The sequence below is a fragment of the Myodes glareolus genome, chromosome 6 (assembly GCF_982192425.1).
Source record: "Myodes glareolus chromosome 6, mMyoGla1.1, whole genome shotgun sequence".
Lineage (NCBI taxonomy): Eukaryota > Metazoa > Chordata > Mammalia > Rodentia > Cricetidae > Myodes > Myodes glareolus.
In genome coordinates, this window is record NC_142031.1 from 877,412 (window position 1) to 897,356 (window position 19,945).

The 19,945-nt window shown below is 54.5% G+C and overlaps 2 protein-coding genes across 2 annotated transcripts; one reads left to right on the plus strand and one right to left on the minus strand.

Moving 5' to 3' along the window:
- The first annotated feature begins 2 nt into the window (after positions 1-2).
- On the plus strand, positions 3-6,844 carry Tas1r3 (taste 1 receptor member 3). The gene is made up of 6 exons (XM_048417255.3): positions 3-2,445; positions 2,561-2,861; positions 2,944-3,747; positions 3,878-4,075; positions 4,166-4,286; positions 4,456-6,844. The coding sequence occupies exons 1-6, from the start codon at positions 2,150-2,152 to the stop codon at positions 5,409-5,411; spliced, it is 2,676 nt and encodes an 891-aa protein (XP_048273212.2). The 5' UTR covers positions 3-2,149; the 3' UTR covers positions 5,412-6,844.
- Positions 6,218-17,422, minus strand: Dvl1 (dishevelled segment polarity protein 1). The gene is given in 16 exon segments (XM_048417269.3): positions 6,218-7,445; positions 7,447-7,520; positions 8,681-8,887; positions 8,971-9,138; positions 9,237-9,368; positions 9,868-10,020; positions 10,131-10,198; positions 10,291-10,367; positions 10,449-10,588; positions 10,675-10,744; positions 10,816-10,909; positions 11,037-11,175; positions 11,413-11,516; positions 11,717-11,838; positions 11,976-12,045; positions 16,945-17,422. Coding segments are annotated over 16 exon segments (2,088 nt in total). The 5' UTR covers positions 17,115-17,422; the 3' UTR covers positions 6,218-7,145.
- Between the last annotated feature and the right edge of the window lie 2,523 nt (positions 17,423-19,945).

A 19,945-nucleotide genomic window follows, 5' to 3' on the forward strand; every position in this document is an offset into this window, starting at 1 on the left:
AGTGTTCCCAGTATAGGTGATGTGTATAAATGCAAACTTTGGGACCTATCTCTTTCCTCACGAACTATGATATGTGTAGCACAACATAAATAAATTACACCTACATGGTTGGGTATGGCATTCTAGGATGGGTCACAGGTGTGCCAGGTGCCTTATTATGTGGGGAAGAACTTAAAAGTACCTACCCATATGGGTGGGGAAGGGGTTAACTTTAGGGACCAGATGGACTGAGGACTCAAAGGGAAATGTGAACCAGGAAAGCATGGAACATGTCTAGCCGGCAGCCAGAACCGCAGAAACTGCCATGCATTTGTGCCTGGTATATCTTAACTTGATCACACACATACACTGAGATCTGTATTATCTCCATTTTACAGGTAAGAAAAGAAACACTTGGGTCATTTACCTTGAGGGGCCAGACTGAGAAAGGTCTGGAGATACCCAGGCACTGTGTGACAAAGCTGGAGAAAACTAGAACTACTTTCTACACAATATCCACCTAGATAGAGGGTACATAATGAGTGGTGTCTTCCTGGTTCTCCACCGTACCCAACTCATCTGCTTAGGCTATGTATTTTCCAGCTATGTCTAAGAACCTGAGGCCACACAGTGCTAGCCAAGGCTGATGACCTCCAGAGATTGGGGCTGGAGAGGTGGCTCAGTGGTTAAGAGCACTGGCTGCTCTTCCAGGGGACCTGGGTTGATCTTCCAGCACCCTTACACAGACTCATATGTAGGTAAACACCAATGCAAATAAATCATTAAAAAGATTTCAAGAGACTGGCCAGAAAATAAGGATACAATAGCAGATATACGTGTCACATACAGATTCATAGTATACATGTGTGTTCAGTATGTACATGTGCTTTGTGGACATCTTCACAGGGCAGCAGAAAAATGCAAAGGTAATTTCCATAACATCTGCTGGATGCCATACAACATTGAGATTACCCGGGCACCTATTCAAACAAGAGTCAACAGCCTCCCCAATGTTCGGATGCCGGAAAACTGCTGTGTTAGCAATAGCTCCCTCACACCCAGACTAAGGGGGGGATATCCTAGCTAGGGTTACTATTGCTGTGATGAAACACTGTGACCAAGGCAACTTGGGGAGGAAAGGGTTTGTGTGGCTTACACTTCACTTTCATATCACTGTTCATCAAAGGAAGTCAGGACAGGAACCTGGAGGCAGAAACTGATGCAGAGGCCATTGAGGGGTGCTGCTTACTGGCTTGCTCAGCCTGCTTTCTTAAAGAATCCAGGACCACCAGCCCAAGGATGGCACCACCTACAATGAGCTGGTCCTCCCCACATCAATCGCTAAGTAAAAAAATGCTTTCCAGCCAGATTATATGAAGGCATTTTCTCAATTGAGGCTCCTTCCTTTCAGATAACCCTAACTTGTGTCAAATTGACATAAAACTAGGCAGAACAAGGGAAGTGTCTAAGAAGGAACCACTGACTGCATACAGACACACCCACACCTGGCCCTAGCAGCTGCAGGAACCTATTTGTTTATGGCCTTTTCTCATTTTCATGGGCCAGCTGTGAGCACTCTGCTGCAGGAGGTACCTACATGTCTGCCAAAGCAGGAGTGCTTACTTCAAGGATCAGCAGAAAGAGCAAGGGTCTCTACAGCTCTCAGAACAACAGCAGGAAAACTGGGACCCTCAATGAGTCTGCCCCAGGACCGAGGCAGGTTAGGACACCCAGGAAACTCAGCTCCAGCTCTCCCCACCCCACCTTAACCAGCTGTCTACTGTCATTGTTGAGCGACTACCTCTGCAGTCCCTGCCTATTGACAGTACTGCCTCAAATCAGAAGCCAGAAGATAAAAGGTGTCTCTGTGCCTACAAGTATAACCCTAGTGCCACCCTTATTCCAGTCAAGGGAAGCCCTGGGACCCTGAGTGCTTGCTTCTCCATCTTCCCCTTTACCATCTGCCAGGCTGCTCTAGGCATGAAGGGTGCCAAGGGGCTTGGGCATAGTCAAGTGACAAGACCACAGTCGGTGGTCACAGTTGGCATGCTGGGTCTCTCTTGGACAGACAGCATATTAACACTATGAAGAGGAGTACAGTATATACAAACTATCAGGTCTGAGCTATTGAGCATATCACCGGAGCCCCTTGGGGGTTTGGCAGCCAAGCATGGCAGAAGTTTTGCTAAACAAATTCTCTGCTCTCTCCCCCTGGACTCAGTATATCTGGGGCTCCAGCACATCCTACTGTCTCTACTGGAAGTCTCTACCTACCATGCCACACCCGGTTGTTCTATGCCTCAGCCTGGCTGCTCTCCCAGGCCTTGGGATGGGGGCCTCCTTGTGCCTATCACAGCAATTCAAGGCAAAAGGGGACTACATACTGGGTGGGTTATTTCCCCTGGGCTTAACTGAGGAGGACACCCTCAACCAGAGAACACAACCCAATAGCATCTTGTGTACCAGGTATGGAGGCTAGTAGCTGAGGTGGGGGTGGGCTTAAGGCTTGGTAGCCATGGGTCTGTGGTACTCCTAAGCTGGGGGTAAGGTGGTGAGCACCTGCAATCCCATGTGGCTTCAGGTTCTCATCCCTTGGTCTGTTTTTGGTCATGGCTATGAAGATGGCTGTGGAGGAGATCAACAATGGATCTGCCTTGCTCCCTGGGTTGCACCTAGGTTATGACCTATTTGACACATGCTCAGAGCCGGTAGTCACCATGAAGCCCAGTCTCATGTTCATGGCAAAGGTGGGCAGTCAAAGCATTGCTGCTTACTGCAACTACACACAGTATCAGCCGCGTGTGCTGGCTGTCATTGGGCCCCACTCATCAGAGCTTGCCCTGATCACAGGCAAGTTCTTCAGCTTCTTCCTCATGCCACAGGTGAGCCCCACACCCTTTTTATTCCCTCAGCCACTTGTGTCCTTGAGCTCTCACAGCAGGAGGTGCTTCTTGATCACCACAGGTCAGCTATAGCGCCAGCATGGATCGGCTCAGTGACCGGGAAACATTTCCATCCTTCTTCCGCACAGTGCCCAGTGACCGGGTGCAGCTGCAGGCTGTTGTGGCTCTGCTGCTCAATTTCAGCTGGAACTGGGTGGCTGCCTTAGCTAGTGATGATGATTATGGTCGGGAAGGTCTGAGCATCTTTTCTAGCCTGGCCAATCCACGAGGTATCTGCATCGCACATGAGGGCCTGGTGCCGCTGCATGCCACCAGTGTTCAACAGCTTAACAAGGTGTTTGATGTACTACAACAAGTGAACCAAAGCAACGTGCAAGTGGTGGTGCTGTTTGCCTCCCCCCGTGCTGTCTACTCCCTTTTTAGCTACGGCATCCAACAGGGCCTCGCACCCAAGGTATGGGTGGCTAGTGAGTCCTGGCTGACCTCTGACATGGTCACGACACTACCCAATGTTGCCCGTGTGGGCACTGTGCTTGGGTTTCTGCAGCGAGGTGCCGAGCTGCCCGAATTCCCCCATTATGTGGAGACCCACCTGGCCCTAGCTGCTGACCCAACATTCTGTGCCTCACTGAATGCTGAACTGGACCTGGAGGAGCAAGTGATGGGGCAACGCTGTCCACAGTGTGACCACGTCATGCTGCAGAACCTGACATCTGCACTGCTGCAGAACCTATCAGCTGGGCAGTTGCACCACCAGATTTTTGCAACCTATGCAGCTGTGTACAGTGTGGCCCAGGCCCTTCACAACACCCTACAGTGCAATGCCTCAAGTTGCCCCGCATCAGAGCCTGTTCAACCCTGGCAGGTGAGGGTAGGATTTTTGCTGGGTCTATGCCTGCTCATTCAGGAATACTGAACCACCAGGCAGAGAGAGCTAAATCCTGTCTTGACTGGAGAGGCTCATGGGTCAGCCTTACCCCCATCCCAACCCACAGCTCCTGGAGAACATGTACAACATGAGTTTCCGTGCTCGGAACCTGACACTGCAGTTTGACGATAAAGGGAACGTAGACATGGAGTATGACCTGAAGATGTGGGTGTGGCAGAGCCCTACACCTGTACTGCACACCGTGGGAACCTTCAACGGCACCCTGCAGCTGCAGCACTCTGAGATGTACTGGCCAGGGAACCAGGTAAGGACAAGATAAGCAGAAGCCATGGTGGGGATAGGCTTGGGGTTGTCTGTGCTAGCCAAGGGAGCCTAACCAAGGCTCCATGTCCAGGTGCCAGTGTCCCAGTGCTCCCGGCAGTGCAAAGAAGGCCAGGTGCGCAGAGTAAAGGGTTTCCATTCCTGCTGCTATGACTGTGAGGACTGCAAGGCAGGCAGCTACCAGAAGCATCCAGGTGAGCCACCTTCCCTAGACAGTCCACACAGCTGAGCTAGGGGGCAGAGGCCTGGCAAGGGCCTCCCCTCCAGGCTAATGCTGAAGGCAAGCACCTGCCAGGGGCTGAGCTGGGGAATTCTGTCTCCCATCACTGGACCCCACATTGCTTTTTCTTTCTTTTACTATAGATGACTTCGCCTGTACTCCATGTAAACACGATCAGTGGTCCCCAGAGAAAAGCACAGGCTGCTTACCTCGTAGGCCTAAATTCCTGGCTTGGGGAGAACCAACTGTGTTGTTACTGCTCCTGCTGCTTTGCCTGGTGCTAGGCCTAGCACTTGCCTCCCTGGGGCTCTTCATCCACCACTGGGACAGCCCTCTTGTTCAGGCCTCAGGTGGGTCACGGTTCTGCTTTGGCCTGGTCTGCCTAGGCCTCTTCTGCCTCAGTGTCCTTCTATTCCCAGGACGGCCAAGCCCTGCCAGCTGCCTTGCTCAACAGCCATTGGCTCACCTTCCTCTCACAGGCTGCCTAAGCACACTCTTCCTGCAAGCAGCTGAGATCTTTGTGGAATCTGAGCTGCCACTGAGCTGGGCAAACTGGCTGTGCAGCTGCCTTCGGGGACCCTGGGCTTGGCTGGTGGTACTGCTGGCCATTCTTGTGGAGGCGGCACTATGTGCCTGGTACCTGACATCCTTCCCACCAGAGATGGTGACAGACTGGCTGGTGCTGCCCACAGAGGTTCTGGAGCATTGCCGCATGCGTTCCTGGGTCAGCCTAGGCTTGGTACACATCACCCATGCAATGCTGGCCTTCCTCTGCTTCCTGGGCACTTTCTTAGTACAGAGCCAGCCTGGTCGCTACAACCGTGCCCGTGGTCTCACCTTCGCCATGCTAGCTTATTTCATCATCTGGGTCTCTTTTGTGCCCCTCTTGGCCAATGTGCATGTGACTTATCAGCCAGCTGTGCAGATGGGTGCCATTCTGTTCTGTGCCCTGGGCATCCTGGCCACCTTCCACCTACCCAAATGCTATGTACTTCTGTGGCTGCCAAAGCTCAACACCCAGGAGTTCTTCCTGGGAGGAGGCCCCAAGGAGGCAGCAGATGGGAGTAGCAGTGGGGGTGACAGTTCAGGGGCACAGTGACCTCACCTTTAGTGAACCCAGCCGACACCCACAGATAGTACCTCAACCTGAGACTTGGGACACTTATCTACAGACGGACTCCAGGTCATCCACTGACCTTAGCCCCACAGTGACCCACCCCGAGGCCTGCAGTGTGCAAGATGGAGCCTATAATCCCACCTATCCCCCAAAGGCAAGATCATCCTTGATCCTGTTACGCATGCATTACCTAAGGCCTGCCCACGTGACCGAGATCCATTATCTTAGAAAGCGGCCCACAGAGTGTTCTTTCAGACTCCATAGCCATATCTTGAATTTAGGAATATTCTAAGCAGACCCTGAGAGGCAAGAACATACTGCTTGCTTGAACATGCCCAGCCTAGGGCCCTCAGCACCCTGATCAGGCATTCCAGAAACAGAAGGCTGGACATATGTAATGTACTGGAACAAAACAAGAAAGCCAGCAGGAAGAGGGCACTCAAGAGGTAGACAGGCAACATCCAGCCTCCTCCTCCCGACCTGACCCAGACCTGGCCGGTAGGAAAGAACCAAGTCACTACTAGCACCTTGGACAGAGCATGAGCAAGGGTCAGGGTCAGCACCATGGCCAGCACCAGCCACCAAGGACCCCTGGAGTCCTTCTAGTACCAAGGACAGAAAAGTTGCCTACAAGACCCTTGTTACTGGCCAGCACCAGGGACAGAGCCACACGACTAAGTGGGAAGAGACTCCAGGCAGGCTCAGACCTGGGTCAGTTCTGGACTGGCCCCTACACCTGAATACGGAAGCAGCTTAGCTGGAGAAAAGAGAAGCAGGTCACACATCAATCCCATAAAATTAAACGCTTTTTAGTGTTTAAAATAGCATTTACACAGAAGCAGCATTTACACAGAAGCATCTCTATGCGAACTACCCAGCTGCTCAGACTTTGACACAGTATCTACAGTGCAGATGTGTGGGGCTACCGTGCCAAGATGGCAGTGGCACATGCTGGTGGACAGCCACCAAGATAGCAATGATAGGACAGGACCCCATCTCTGTAGCTACTGTGTGTGCTATCATCCCTCCGCTGAGGCTGAGACAGTGTAAAGGGACCTGGCCTCTCTTGTCTCCTGTACTAGGCATCCTCCACCTACTCCCAGTACAAACTGTTGTCATGTGCTGAGTACCAACGGGGGAAAGGGACATGCACCTGCCCCCATTGGGTAACCAGCTGCCACCCTCAGAGCAGGCAGGCTAGCAATAAATAAATAAGTTAGACCCCACATGGGCAGCCAGAGAGGTTTAAAGGCTCTGTCTAACCCCTCAAGAACCCTACCTTGGCCCGACAGGTGAGGCCCATGAACTCAGTGATAGTCAGTCTGGGCCACTGTGCACAGTTCTGGGAGAGTTTTCTTTTGGGGAGGGGGAAGGTGTGCACAGAACCCAAGAGAGTCTTCTTTTCCTAAATGGAGGTCACTTCCAAAAAAGGAACCAGGAGGTGGTCCCTGAGACTTGTGCTGAGGACCTAAAGACAGATGTCTCCTCACAAGACTGTACTTGAGCTGCACCACACAGCAGGCAGGATGCCAAGCCCGTATCCTAGTATGGCTGCTGCTCTCAGCCCTTCCTCTGCAGCCTGATCCCTCTGCTCTGGCCCAGACCCCACAGCTGATCTATCCTGGCTGGCCACCACTAAGGCAAGTCCATAGAGATCCTGGCACAGCAGGACCACAGACTCTTGCCACAGGCAGCACTGAAAACACTGGTTGATGGTCACATAATGTCCACAAAGAACTCACAGGGGTTTCCCATGGCCTTTTGGAAGGACTGGCGGCTACCTGTAAGTTCTGGAGGAACAGCAGCCAGCTCCCGGACAGGTGGCCCTCCAGGTGGTCCGCCCACTACTGCATAGGCCTTTGTCAGGGGGTGAAGTGGGGGGAGCCCTGGGGCAACAGCTGAGGCCTGACTTTGAGGGCTACTGCCACGGCTAAGCTGGCTAACAGGACGCTCCCACCAGCCAGTGCTACCAGACCCACTTGGTGCCGTGTGATCTGATTCGCTGCCACTACCCCCCAGCTCCGGCTGCCCGGCGCTCCTCTCGTCCTGGGGTCCGATGGCTGCTCCTTGTGGACCCACTGCTCTTGCTTCCTGGGAGAAGGGAAGGGACCACAGAGTCAGCACCAGGCCTGGCCATGTCCAGGACAACCAGCTGTTCCCAGACAGCCAGGGCAGAACCTGGTGAGCCTGGGGGTAGTAGGGGAATGGCAGCCATGCAGATACCAGGAGCAGATGAGAGGCAAGGAGCTAGGGGCAGTTGCAGACAGGAGGGATAATGAGGGCCAACTTGGCACCCCAAACCTAACCCCAATGCTTGAACCAAGGTTGATTTTGATGTTATAGCTGAGAAACTAAGATACCAGTGAAGGCCCTGTGTGCCCAGCATTCCCATTAGCCATCCTGGGTTCACCACCCAAAGACCCACTGACCACCCAACCCCAGGGCCCTGGTCAGCTAATTTTCTTAGCTTCTGTCCTGAAAGTTGTGGGAACCTGAGAACACGTGCTGGCTGGGGACATGCTGAGAGGGACACAGGGGGACCTGGCTTACCGGCCCGAGGGTCCACTCTGCTAGTCCTTCAGTCTAAGGCTTGCTCAGCACAAAGCAAGGAATAGCACAAGTCACACACCAGTCCAGTGCTCACCAATGGTCAGCTAGGATTATTGTGGGCCAAGCTGAGCTTGGTGCATGCAAAGGCCTATCCAGGGTCAGTAGTCACTCAACAGCTTCCCTTTGGGCATTGCCACCCTCCAGCCCAATCTCTCCTTTCTCCCATCCTATGTTCTCAAAGCTGACTGTCTTGAGTTTTTTTTTCCAGACCCTGTAGAATGGCTGCTGTGCCCCACTCAGTCCACCTCCTCCTCAGGGACACCCACCCTCCCTAAGATGATACACTCTCATGGCACTCTGCTGGGCTACAGGTACCACAAGTAATAAAGCCCATGCCTTCCTTAGCTTGGGGCCTAGAGTGTAAGAGGAACCCTACTAGATGCCCTTGGCTACTCTCGCCCTCATTCTTGCCACATCATCTCCTGGCCTCTTGCCTCTGCCACCTGGAATACCAGGCCTGTTCCCACCAGGCAGTCTTCCTATTCCCAAAGGCCTCTACCCACAGAACCAAAGTGAGTCCCCACATCAGCCCCCTCCCTGCCCCACCAGGACCCAAACACACAGCAGGAGCACAGAGGACAGCAGCAAGGCCAGGCAGAGCCAGGGGGTGGTAGTGGAGGAGGGGCTGGCATGACTCTCACCTTCACTCTGCTGACTCCCGGCACTGCCACTGCCGTAGCTGAAGCCAGGGTCCTGGTAAGCAGGTGGGAAGCAGGGCGGGGGCCCTGGGTACTGGTAGGGGTAGCCTTGACCCAAGGGCCAGGGCACGGATGGGTGGGGTAGTGGGGCCAGTGTGTCCTGATCTGAGGCTCCACTGGAGCCACTGTTGAGGTTCAGGGACGCAAGGTCTGGCAGGAAGGGAGGGGACGGGTAAGCGAGGGCAAATGGATGAGTCCCACAAAAACCCCCACCCAGTGACCCCCCTACTCACTACTGCACAGGTCCCCAAAGACATAGTAGCATTGCTCAGAGAAGGTGATCTTGTTGACCGTGTGCCGCAAGAAGCCGTGCTTCAGCATGCTGCTGGCATACTTCCTCGCCTCCCTTCGTTCTTTGAAGCCCTCCACGTGTGTGTACAGCCAGTCCACCACATCCGCCCCTGGCCATAGGCCCATGAAAGTCAGGGTAGCTGAGCCCTGGGACGCCTCACCAGAATGAAGAACAGACTGGGCCCTTCCCATACAGCCAGGGACTCACCAATGACAGCATTGGCAATAGTGATCTTAAGCCACATGCGGTCCCGGATCTCCAGCCCTGAGTCTGGCAGCTGCATGACCCGGACAATGGCGCTCATGTCGCTCTTCACGGTCAGCGGAGCCTCCTCCAGCTCTGCAAGGCACCGTTCTCTGAGCCCAGGCAGGCAACCAGCACACAGGGGCTGAGCTCCGTGGGGTTGGGAGCAGGGGACAGGATCAAACGTCTATCTCCCACTCTTAAGTGGTATCTCTCTTCCAGATGTGAGCTGAAACTGGGATATTCTCCCCAGTCCCACAGTCCAAGTACTTCTGGGCAAGCCAGTCCCTTTCCCTCCCCCACGGACACCTTCCTGGAGGGCTCAAGCTGTTAGTTATGTTAGGCAGCAGGAAAGCAAAGCAGAGGCTACCATGTGTCCTCCCAATCCTCAACACAGGCCTGGCAGATCCTTCAATGCATCCAGAGGGCCAGTATGGCTGGGCTATGAGAGATGTGTGCATGTATCCTGGTGTACACATTTGTGAAGGTGTTGGGGACAGACACATTATATACAATGGGCCCCAGGAAGAGCTCTGGTGAACCCTTGTCCTTCAGCCTCAGTTTCCTGCCAGGGCTCGTGTAAGCTGCCACTTACGTGGGGCGCCAGGCACTGAGCTGGTTAGTGAGGAAGAGCTGGTGCGAGTGATGGCACTGGAGCAGGGACTCGTACCATAGCGGGGCAGAGCACCCGTCAGCGCTGCCGTGTGGGACAGCCAGGCGGCCGGGTCGATGGGTCGCACTGGGTCAGCTGCACAGTTACAGCACAGCAGATGACAGGTGATAGAGGCAGAGAAGAAAGACGCTTCAGACTGGGCCTAGGAACCCCACCCTACCCCACCCCTCCATGGGGTCACTAACCCCTTGGGATGGTGAAGTAGCTCCGAGGGGTTGGGTCCCAGCACTTGGCCACTGTGAGGCTGATGGGCCTGTATGTAAAGTTCAGCAGATCACATGGATGAGGCCCACAAAACCCCTTCCATCCCATGCCCTTCCCATCCCCACACGGATCCCCCCTCACCCCGTTTGGGATACGATCTCCCGAAGTACCCGCACAGCGTCATCGTTGCTCATGTTCTCAAAGTTGACATCATTTACCTGCGGGGTTTGTGGGGTCAGGGATTGGTGGTGGAAGGGGGTGCATCTTGTTCCCATAGTCCCTACATGGCTCCCACCCACCTGCAGCAGCATGTCGCCTGGCTCAATGCGGCCATCAGCAGCCACAGCCCCGCCCTTCATGATGGATCCAATGTAGATGCCGCCGTCACCCCGGTCGTTGCTCTGGCCCACGATGCTGATGCCCAGGAAGTGGTGCCTCTCTGCAGGAGGGGCCGTGAGCAGGCCCCAAAGGCTCCTAGGCTTGCACCCACCCCCACCAAGCACCCACCAGCCCAGAAGGCCTCACCCATGTTGAGAGTGACGGTGATGATGTTCAGGGACATGGTGGAGTCGGTGATGCTGCTGAAGGAGGATGCCTGTGGAGGGACCCAATGAGGGGCTGTGTGGACACCATTCAGAGCAGACACCCCACCCACCTGCTGCCTACCCGGTCTGTGTGCCTCAAGCGCTGCTTCCGCCGCCGACACTTGTGCTTGCGAATTAGCCGAGAAGAGGTGCTCTGCTCTGTAGAGCTACTCAGTCTGGAGCAGGAGACCAGAGCCAGGAACCAGAAGTCAGATAAGCACAAGGCATAAATATGTACAGCCAGCCAGCACTCATTAGCATGAATCTCTCCAGCACACACAGACATATGTACATACCACCTACCGGCTTGTGTTGTCCTCCTCATCTGAGTCAATAAAACTGCTAGATTCAAGCTCACTGCTCAGCACGGTGGATGCACTATCTGGAGGCAGTCCCAGATCCCGTCGCCGGTCCCCCCTCGGGTGCCCGTTGGTCCGGGCAGCTGTAGGGACAATGGGGTGGGAGCTGACTGTGTTCAGCAGTCACAGGATGAGGATGGCCTGTGCATTTCAAGCTTATGCAGGGACTCTGAGGCCACAGGGGGTAGAAATACCAAGTTGGAATCTCTACCCAAAGATCACTGAAAGAATGTGTGAAGTATTTCCAAGGGCCTAGAGTCTACTAAAGGAATCCCAAAGGAAGCTTGGGGTCCAGATCTGGGCAGACACAGCCACAGTACCCTCATCACGGTTTCGACGTCGGGCGCGCTCCCGCCGATGACTGACCAAGGACTCTGTGCCTGTCTCGTTGTCCATCCCATCACGGCTACTGGCAACATTTGGACTGCACAGACGAAAAGCAGGTAGAATTGGGCAGACCAAATGTTTCCTAGTCCCCAACCCACCATGTAGGACCCCAGTTCTAGAAGGTCCCTCCACCCAGCTGAAGTCCCCTTCTCTGTTGTCAGCATCACCCTTCCCAGGTGGGTCTTGGGTAACAAGTACCCAGCAGTGGCAGGTCTCCGCCCCTGCTAAGGGCCTTACTGGAAGGAGGGGGGCCTGGAGTCCCCAATGCCGCCTGTCCTCTCAAGAGGTGGGGGCAGGTCCGTGTGGCTGTCAGTGCCCTGGGATCCTGCATCCGAGTGAGCGCCCTCAGCCAGGACCAGCTGTAGAGGGAGAGAGAGGCCTTGGATGCCCATCTGCTTCACGACCACTCCCACAGATACCCAGGGCAGATGACAGCCACCGCCCTACCTTTGTCCAGTTACCCGCATCATTCTGGTGTGGCCACCCATAGACTCACCCAGGAAACCACTCGGCCATTGAAGCAGGGCAACTTGGCATTGTCATCGAAGATCTCCTCCTTCACCACCCTATAGGCAAACAAGACCCTGAGGTTACCTCACCTCAGACCACCAAGAACATTAAGACATCTCCTATCCTTGGGCCTGGCAATGGAGTACCTGCCAGGCCACAGATGTTATACCTGAGGGTTTACATAATGCATTCTCTTAGCAACTCTGCTGTTCTCCATTGGCCACAGGCAGCAGACCCTCAGCACTGGAGTAGACAGATGTAGAGGGGTCACGGGAGGGCAGGCTAGGACTCTTGCTCACTTCCAGATCAGCCTCTAGCCCTAGACAAGGTTAAGGGTTCCTGGGAAAGACCCTAATTCTTCAACTTCCTTGGCCCCAGGATTTCCCTCAGACCTGTCTCTAGTTAGAGATTCCTGGCAGGACACAAAGGGTCAGGGAATGAGGACTGGGAAGGAAGCCAAAAAGCCTGGGGTCAGTGTTCAAAAGGCATGATCGGCAGCCGGACAGGTCAGAAGGGGCAGCTGTGGAGAAACAGGCCTCCACCATGTCCTCAGGCCCTAGATTCCCAACCCCTCACCCTCATCCCAGTGCTCAGCTCCACCTAGCACGGTGGGATTTTCCACACCCAAAACTTGAGTTCAATGGAGTTGGGAAACCAGACTGGTCCTGGAAGTGCACTTGGCAAGAAACAGGCTTGTGGCTTAATGGGCCCAGTGCCAGGGGCAGGGCCACCTCTGCCTACTACTCTAGGTCCCCTGGTCAGCAGTAGATTGTAGGAAGCCCTAGCAGATCAACTTCCCATCCTCTCCAGGGGACAAGACCCTTGTCCATGCACTAGGGCTGCAGGGATGGCAGAAGCCGGGCAGCCTGACAGTGAAAGTGAATTCCAACCACTTTTCTAGTCTCCACTGCTTCCCTGTGCCTACCAGAGCTCTGAACTAGCAACGCAGGACCCAACAGCAGATAGAACCACTCCTCAGAACCCCTAGTATCTGCTGCCGCCAATCACAAGACAAGCCTGAGCCAAGGCAGCCACAGGAGAGGCTGTCATCACAGGAAGACCTGGGCTGCCCAGGGTGGGGTGAAGTTTCTCTTGAGGATGGCAGGGCTCTACCTGTGGTAACTGATGGACCAGGGCCTGCAGAAAGCCTGCTATCTCTGAGTAACATGATAGCAAGAGACACCCAGACAGGAATCCTTACCTTAACCCCCAACCTCAGCCCCAAGTGGACCCATCAACAGCCTTCCTCTCCCCTGCCACACCCAAGTTCTAACCTTCTCTGACTCACGCATGAAGAGACATATGAGCAACTTCTAGAACCACAGTAGGGCCTACCTGGATCCCCAGCAGGCACTGTGTCCCATCCAGAGCAGTCAGAGCCTAGTCAGTCAGACCCTTAAGGCGATATGGCCAGCTTGAGGTCTCTGTGCCTTCCAATTCCCACCAAGACACCCTTCTCCTTACCTTCCCAGCCTGAGCAACCCAAGTCCTGCTTTCTACCTCGTGGTCAGGTCAAGAAGAAATGCCAGGCGTCAGAACAATAATGAGAGGATGGCACTTGCCCGAGATCCCAGAGACAACCCTGGTCCTTTCCCACCCTTGGCTAGGCAAGGGGTAAACATCAAAATGCCCACGGTAGAGACAGGAATAGGTACCAGAGGTATCTGGTGCTGCCCACACTATAGTATAGCCACCTGAATACTCTATAACAAGAACAGACGAGGCACAGTCAAACCTTGAGCCTTGAGTGCCTAACCTCTCAGGAGGAAAACTGACCTCAGCATGTCTCCACTGACTCTCTGTACGGCTAGCTACTCAGGACATCCCCGCAGGCATTTTGCCACAACCTCAGAATTCCTAGACAGATCCTTACGGTCACTGGGCTCTGCCTGTCACCCCCAGAGACCTACCCCAAGGAGGAATCTGCTCTAAGATAGGATCTTTGGAGTCCAGTACAGCTTGACAAAAAAGGACCCAGGGTTCCTAGAGGTCACAGTAACACATAGACAAACTCTAGTGACACAGCCCTGAGGTAGCTTCTACAATTCCCATACACACAGCCAGCCGACACTGTCAGAGCAAGCAAGCATAGGCCATGGTGATTCCTTGAGCTCCAGGGGGCGTATGCATGTCACCAGGAGCGAGGATCCAACTCCTGCCAAGCATTGGTGTGGACTGGGCTCATGGCCTAAGGAGTCTTACTACCCATGGACTTGACCTGGTAGCTATACATAGGCCCCTGACCATCGCTGGCCACTCTGCTAACAACCCATACCATGAACACTGAGCCCCAGAACATGAAGTCCCTTACCATAGGTCAGGGAATGCATTACAATTACCTAGACTCTCACAAATAAACACTAGAGACGCACATAGAACACAGAGAGTCTAAATCGCTAACCCCAGGCAGCCCTACCAGACACAGCGAGCCCTCAGAACATCTACAAACAGGCAGAGGATCCTAGCACCCATGGCTCCTGGCCCTTACCCTTGCCTGCCTCTCCCCAGCTCGGGTACCTCTAACTCAGAGATCGAAATGCTGGGGCAACTGTCAGGCAGATGAGCTCACTATCACATCAGGCAAGCTGGCAGCAGCAATACATTCTTAGTAGCAGGGACCAAGAGCCAAATGTACCCACTCTGCTGCCATAGACTAGACCCTCCATTGTCACCAGATCAAACACCAGACACTTGCACTGAACCCACCAGAAGCCCAGAAGTCCGGCTTCTAAGCCTTGGTGGTTCAGGGTCAGAACAACCACAAGCTGCACATAAGTGGGCATGAAGCAAAGACCTTTACCTCATTGGCTAGAGATACCTGTTGGGAATTGAGCCCAGCCCAGCCCAGCCCAGCCCAGGGCAGACTTTTTGGTTTGGAAGGGGGCAGAAAACCTAGACTCACTAGGACACTCCTCACAGACTCTATTCTGAGGCCACCTGCCCAGCTCAGCCACCCTTGCTGAGCTTCCCTCTCCCAACATTAAGCTACTTTATCCCGGTATGCTTGGAGTTCTGTAGGTAGTGCTCAAGCAGGGAAATGAGGAATGTAGTTGTGTGGGGGGAGGGGCTGCCTTTCCATGCTCCCAAGGCCACTGTGTACCAGGTCACAGTCAGGGTGAGGCCTCTGGACAAGTTGTTTGTGTCTTTCTGTGTCACCCTAGCCCAGACTCTTCCTCTTAGGTGCTCTGCCTCCTAGTCCTTCTACACATCCAGGACACCCAACTTGTACCTCTGAGCTCTCTGCTAGCTGGCTCCGTAACAAATGCCCCAGCCACTCCCAATGCATTCAAAGGAACGACTCCTGTTTCAGTACCCAGATCTGCCACCCCACCTCCTCAGTGAGGGCACCCGCAGGTTCTCCTGCACATGAACAAGCTCAGTCGGGACCCGTGTGAGCTGAAGCTGGGTTACTACGCTTAGCACACCCTACCTAACATGAATATCAAAGCAGAGGAACAGGTACCCTCAAGAGACACCCAGGACATACAGCAGAAAACAACCCAGGTCTGGGTCTGGCTGCTCCTCACCACTCATACCCCAGGGGCAAGAGTTTGGGAGAACATTAGTGACTTTGGTGATGAATTTAATCCAGAGATGCCCTGTCCCTGTGAGCAGAGACCACAGAGGCGGCCCAGTCAGGAGAGCTGGGGAGGTCCAATTTCCAGAGCACGACCCTCCAGCCTCCAGGCAGATGGGGAGCACAAGCCTTCAAGCTGTGGGGGACACGCTCCCCTCTGCTTTTTTTCTAGGTGGTTGGAGCACAGGGAATGGGTACGCAAGAGACTTCAGTTGTCCAAACCAGATTCAGCCCTGCCTAGACGTGCAGGGTCAGAGAGAGGTCCCTGCCCAGGGACCCTGCAACCAGGGAACCCAGGAAACAGTCTCAATGTCAAAGCCCTAAGATGCAGCCACACAAGGGCACCAAGCACACCTGCTCCACCCACAGGGCCTGAGCATGCATGTCCCTGCCTCCAGCCCTGCCAAGCCACAGACTCAGGTTTCTGTGGCTGTGCCCTGTCAGGCCTCTGTTAAACTTCCAGTCCCTGGCTCACTGTCCCAGAGGCCCAGCTCAGCTCAAGTAGGAAGTCCCTTTCCTGAGACAGCGGCCACATCAGTGCAGCTAGGAAACACACTACCTAAAAAGTCGGCTCCAGTCAGAAAATAACCTGAGCATCTCCCAGGAACACAAATGCTGTGTGTGGTTCAGAAAGGACGGAGGCACAGGAGCATGGAACTGAAGGGGCAGGCTACTGTGACCCTTGACCTCTGCCTTGACACGGGGACTTTAGAGGGGCTACAGGGAGTCTGTCTTCAGGTTTCAGAAACTTTTCTAAGCTCTAGAAAACAGATAGGTGCCTATGACTCACCCATGCCAAACTACTCTATTTCAACTGGAGGATCCACTGGGAGCCACAAACCTCCAACCCATCCCCTCGATTCCAGCCAGCCCCCATAAACTGCACACCCTCCAGGGCAGCCATAAGCCCCCGGTCTCCACCCACAGAGGAGAGAATGCAACAGGCTCTGTGCTTGACCAGAGAGAATGGTGACGGGTGGCTTTGAGGGTGGCCTTAAGCACCCAACCTGGACCAGCTGGGTACAGGGGCATCACTGGATGGCGGTCAGGAAGCCTGGGCCCTCGCCTGTCCACCAAACAGCACTCTGTGGCCTACCTAGAGGGTAGTCAAGGACTCGGATCCCCAGCTCGCCACGGACAGGTGAGAACACACACCAAGGGTCACCAAGGCGCAGGGACTCTACCTACACCTGCTGTCGATGCGCGACAGGGTGACCGTCGCCGGAGGCGCTCTCTGACGTCCCCAGACCCGAAAGCCCTGTCCGCGCAGACAGGTGCCAGCCCGTGCCCGCGCCCGCGCCGGGGGGCGCCCCCGACAGTCACCGTACACGCGCGGGAAAGGGCCAGCACTCCCGCCCAGGCCGCGCGGCCCACTGACCCGAAGTCCTGGTCCATAGACTTGAAGAAGAATTTGTAGGCGTGCACCGGCCGGTTGCTGAGCACGTTCTTGAAGTCCGCCAGCGTGACGCGCTCCGGAGCCACGGGCAGCTTGACCAGGTACGGCGTCTCTTCCTCGTCCATGTGGTAGATGATCTTGGTCTCCGCCATGGCGCGGCAGCGGGGATGCGGAACCCGCGCAGCGTCAGGGCCCGGCTCACCTCTCGGACGCGGGGCGCCCTCCCAAACCGCCGGCCCGCGCCCCGCCCGGCCGCCCCGCGGCCCCTGTGCGCGCCCGCCCCGCCCGGTCCCGGCTCGCACCCGTTCCCCGCCTGTTGTCCCGCGGCCCGCGGCCGCCCATCCGCTGCCAGCCCCGGAGCGGGCGCGAGGAAAAGCAGCTCCGAGGGTTACTGCCGCCCACCGCCCCCTTGGGCTGCTCCAAGAACCGCCTGGTGGGGTTGAGCCCTCGGCCACCGGAGGGCGCGCCAGAGCCGGTGACGTCACTGGACGCCTGCGGCGCGAGAGGGGCGGGGCTACGCAGGCGCAGGGCGGGTTCGGGGGAAGGGCTGGACTGAGGACTGAGGCTGGCGCACGGGCGGGGTAACCGGGACCCGGCGGGTTCGGGAAGCCTAGCTGGTTAGTTCTCTCTGTGCACTATAATAGGGCGGAACTCTGAGTTCTTCCCTCGCCAGGAGCCGAAAGCCCTACCCTGCGCTCGCAACAGATTCCCAATAGGCAGCAATCCGTGCGGCGTCTGGGTCTGGGATTTGTGTGCAAATGGGCACACTCAGCCCCAGGAAGACAGAGGCAGGGTTGCACCCTTTGAGCCAATAAGATCTGCCAGGGATCAGTGGAAAGTCGTCGGGCTAGGCTGGTCTGGTTCTCCCGACCCAATCCCAGTGCCCGGAATCCGGAGGCGCTGGCCACTCTGGGGGGCTTCCGGTCGCTTCACAAGAAACTGAAGATACCTGTGTCTAGCCCTAGACAGCGAGAGCCTTACTGCGCCCCACGCTAATGCCGAACTCAGTTCTTATGCCTATTGCCTTATCCTACTGGATTTCCCAAGAAACTCGAATGCGTAAATACTAATGGGGATGTGTGTGTGCACACAGATGTCCAGGCGAGGCCCAGGCTGCGACTGAAGCCAAGGAGGGCCTTGGACATTGTAGGAAAAGAAAAAAAAAAAAAAAGGCAGGTGCCTCCCCAGGCCTAGGAAGCCCCTCAACCTTAGAGTTGAGCCACTTTACTGCCTTGCTAGCCTGAAGGCCTCCTCTACTCCAAGATGGCCTAAAGCCCTTCGCTAGCCAGTAATAAGAGTGGAGTAATGCATAGGATACTGGTCAGTGATGGAGACAAGGGTGCCTATTGTAACCTGGGACCATTCCCAGACACTATGCCAGCACAAGGAAAGACCCCGCCACTGGGACAGAAGGCAGTGAATGTATACTAAAGGCCAGTGAAGTCAGCCTAAGCAGAGTCTTTTCCTTTAATCCCTTACTCCCAACAGGGGCCTGCTATCCTGGGAACCCTTTTGCCAGCAGCTGGTCCTCTTCTTTGAGTCTCTACAGAAGTAACCTGAAGGAGCCAGGCAAGGTGGCTTCAGAGGGTCTGCTCAAGGGAGAAGGAAGACAGTCCTTTTCTGGGTGTGCCTCAGGCTAGACACAAGATACTGCTGATCTATTTATTGGTCAGTAGCACTCATAATCAAGGGTCCCCACAGCCCACCTGACACTCACCCCAAATTATAGGAGGAACTAGAAGCCAGAGGCCTGGTAGGAGTCATGGTATTGATGCTGATGCTGTTAGGGGTGGGTTGGGTCACTGTGGAAGAGGTGGATGTGAGGCCAGAACCTGTGCCATTGTAGGAGGGATCTTGTCTAGTAGCAGTGTGACCACTGATGGGAACAGAGGCCACTAGTGTGAGGTATATCCTCAAGCCATAGCTCAGCAGGTCACTGAGTCCCTGTGGGTGATTGTCATCCCTTCCTGTCCTCACTATTCTTGGGAGAACACTGGAGGGGAGCAAGAGTTAATAGGAACAAAACAATGGCTCAGTTACTTAAGGTGCCCACTGCTTAGTCTGATCACTTAAGTGTGAACCCCAGGACCCACATAGTGCAGGCTGAAGACCACCTAAGGAAGGAGAGAATAGATTTCTGCAAGTTATCCCCTGACCTCCACGTTCATACCATTCATTTATCTACAAACAGTCACACAATGTAAATGAAAAAAAAAAACGATAAAGCAGGATATGACAACATGTGCTTTAATACAATCCCAGCACTAGGGAAGCAGAGGCAGATGGATCTCTGTGAGTTCCAGACCAGGCTATATAGTGAGACCTTGTCTCAGAACAAACATCTGGGCCTCCATGAGCACTGCACACATGTGATACACATACATACAAGCAGGCAAAACACTCATATACATAAATGATATTTTTTAGAATTTAAGATATATATATATATATATATATAATTTATTGTTATTTTATGTGCAATGGTGCTTTGACTGCATGTATGTCTGTGTAAGGGTATTGGGTACCCTGGAACTGGAGTTACAGAAAGTTATGAGCTGCCACGTGGGTGTTCAGAATTGAGCCTGGGCCCTCTGGAAGAGCAGTTGTTCCTAACTGCTGAGCCATCTCTTCAGCTTCAATTTTTTTAAATTTTTTTAAAAATATTGGGGGGACAGCTGAAGAGATGGCTTAGAGTTTGAGCACAGACTGCTCTTCCAGAGGTCCCAAGTGCAGGCATGTGTGCAGACAGAGCACTGGGTACATAGTAAATAAATAAATAAATAAATCTTTATAAAAGAGAGAGAGTGTGTGAGGAAAGAATCCCCTGTCCTCTCTTAGCTGCTTTTCCACCTCTGCTTCTACTGAGGTTCAACAGCCAGTGCCCAGTCATGATTAGCCCCAGGGGACCGGTCCCTGAAAACAAATACCTGATCCTGTTGGCCAAGCCCTGCTTCTTGGGGCTCTTTTTGCCCAAATCTCCTCA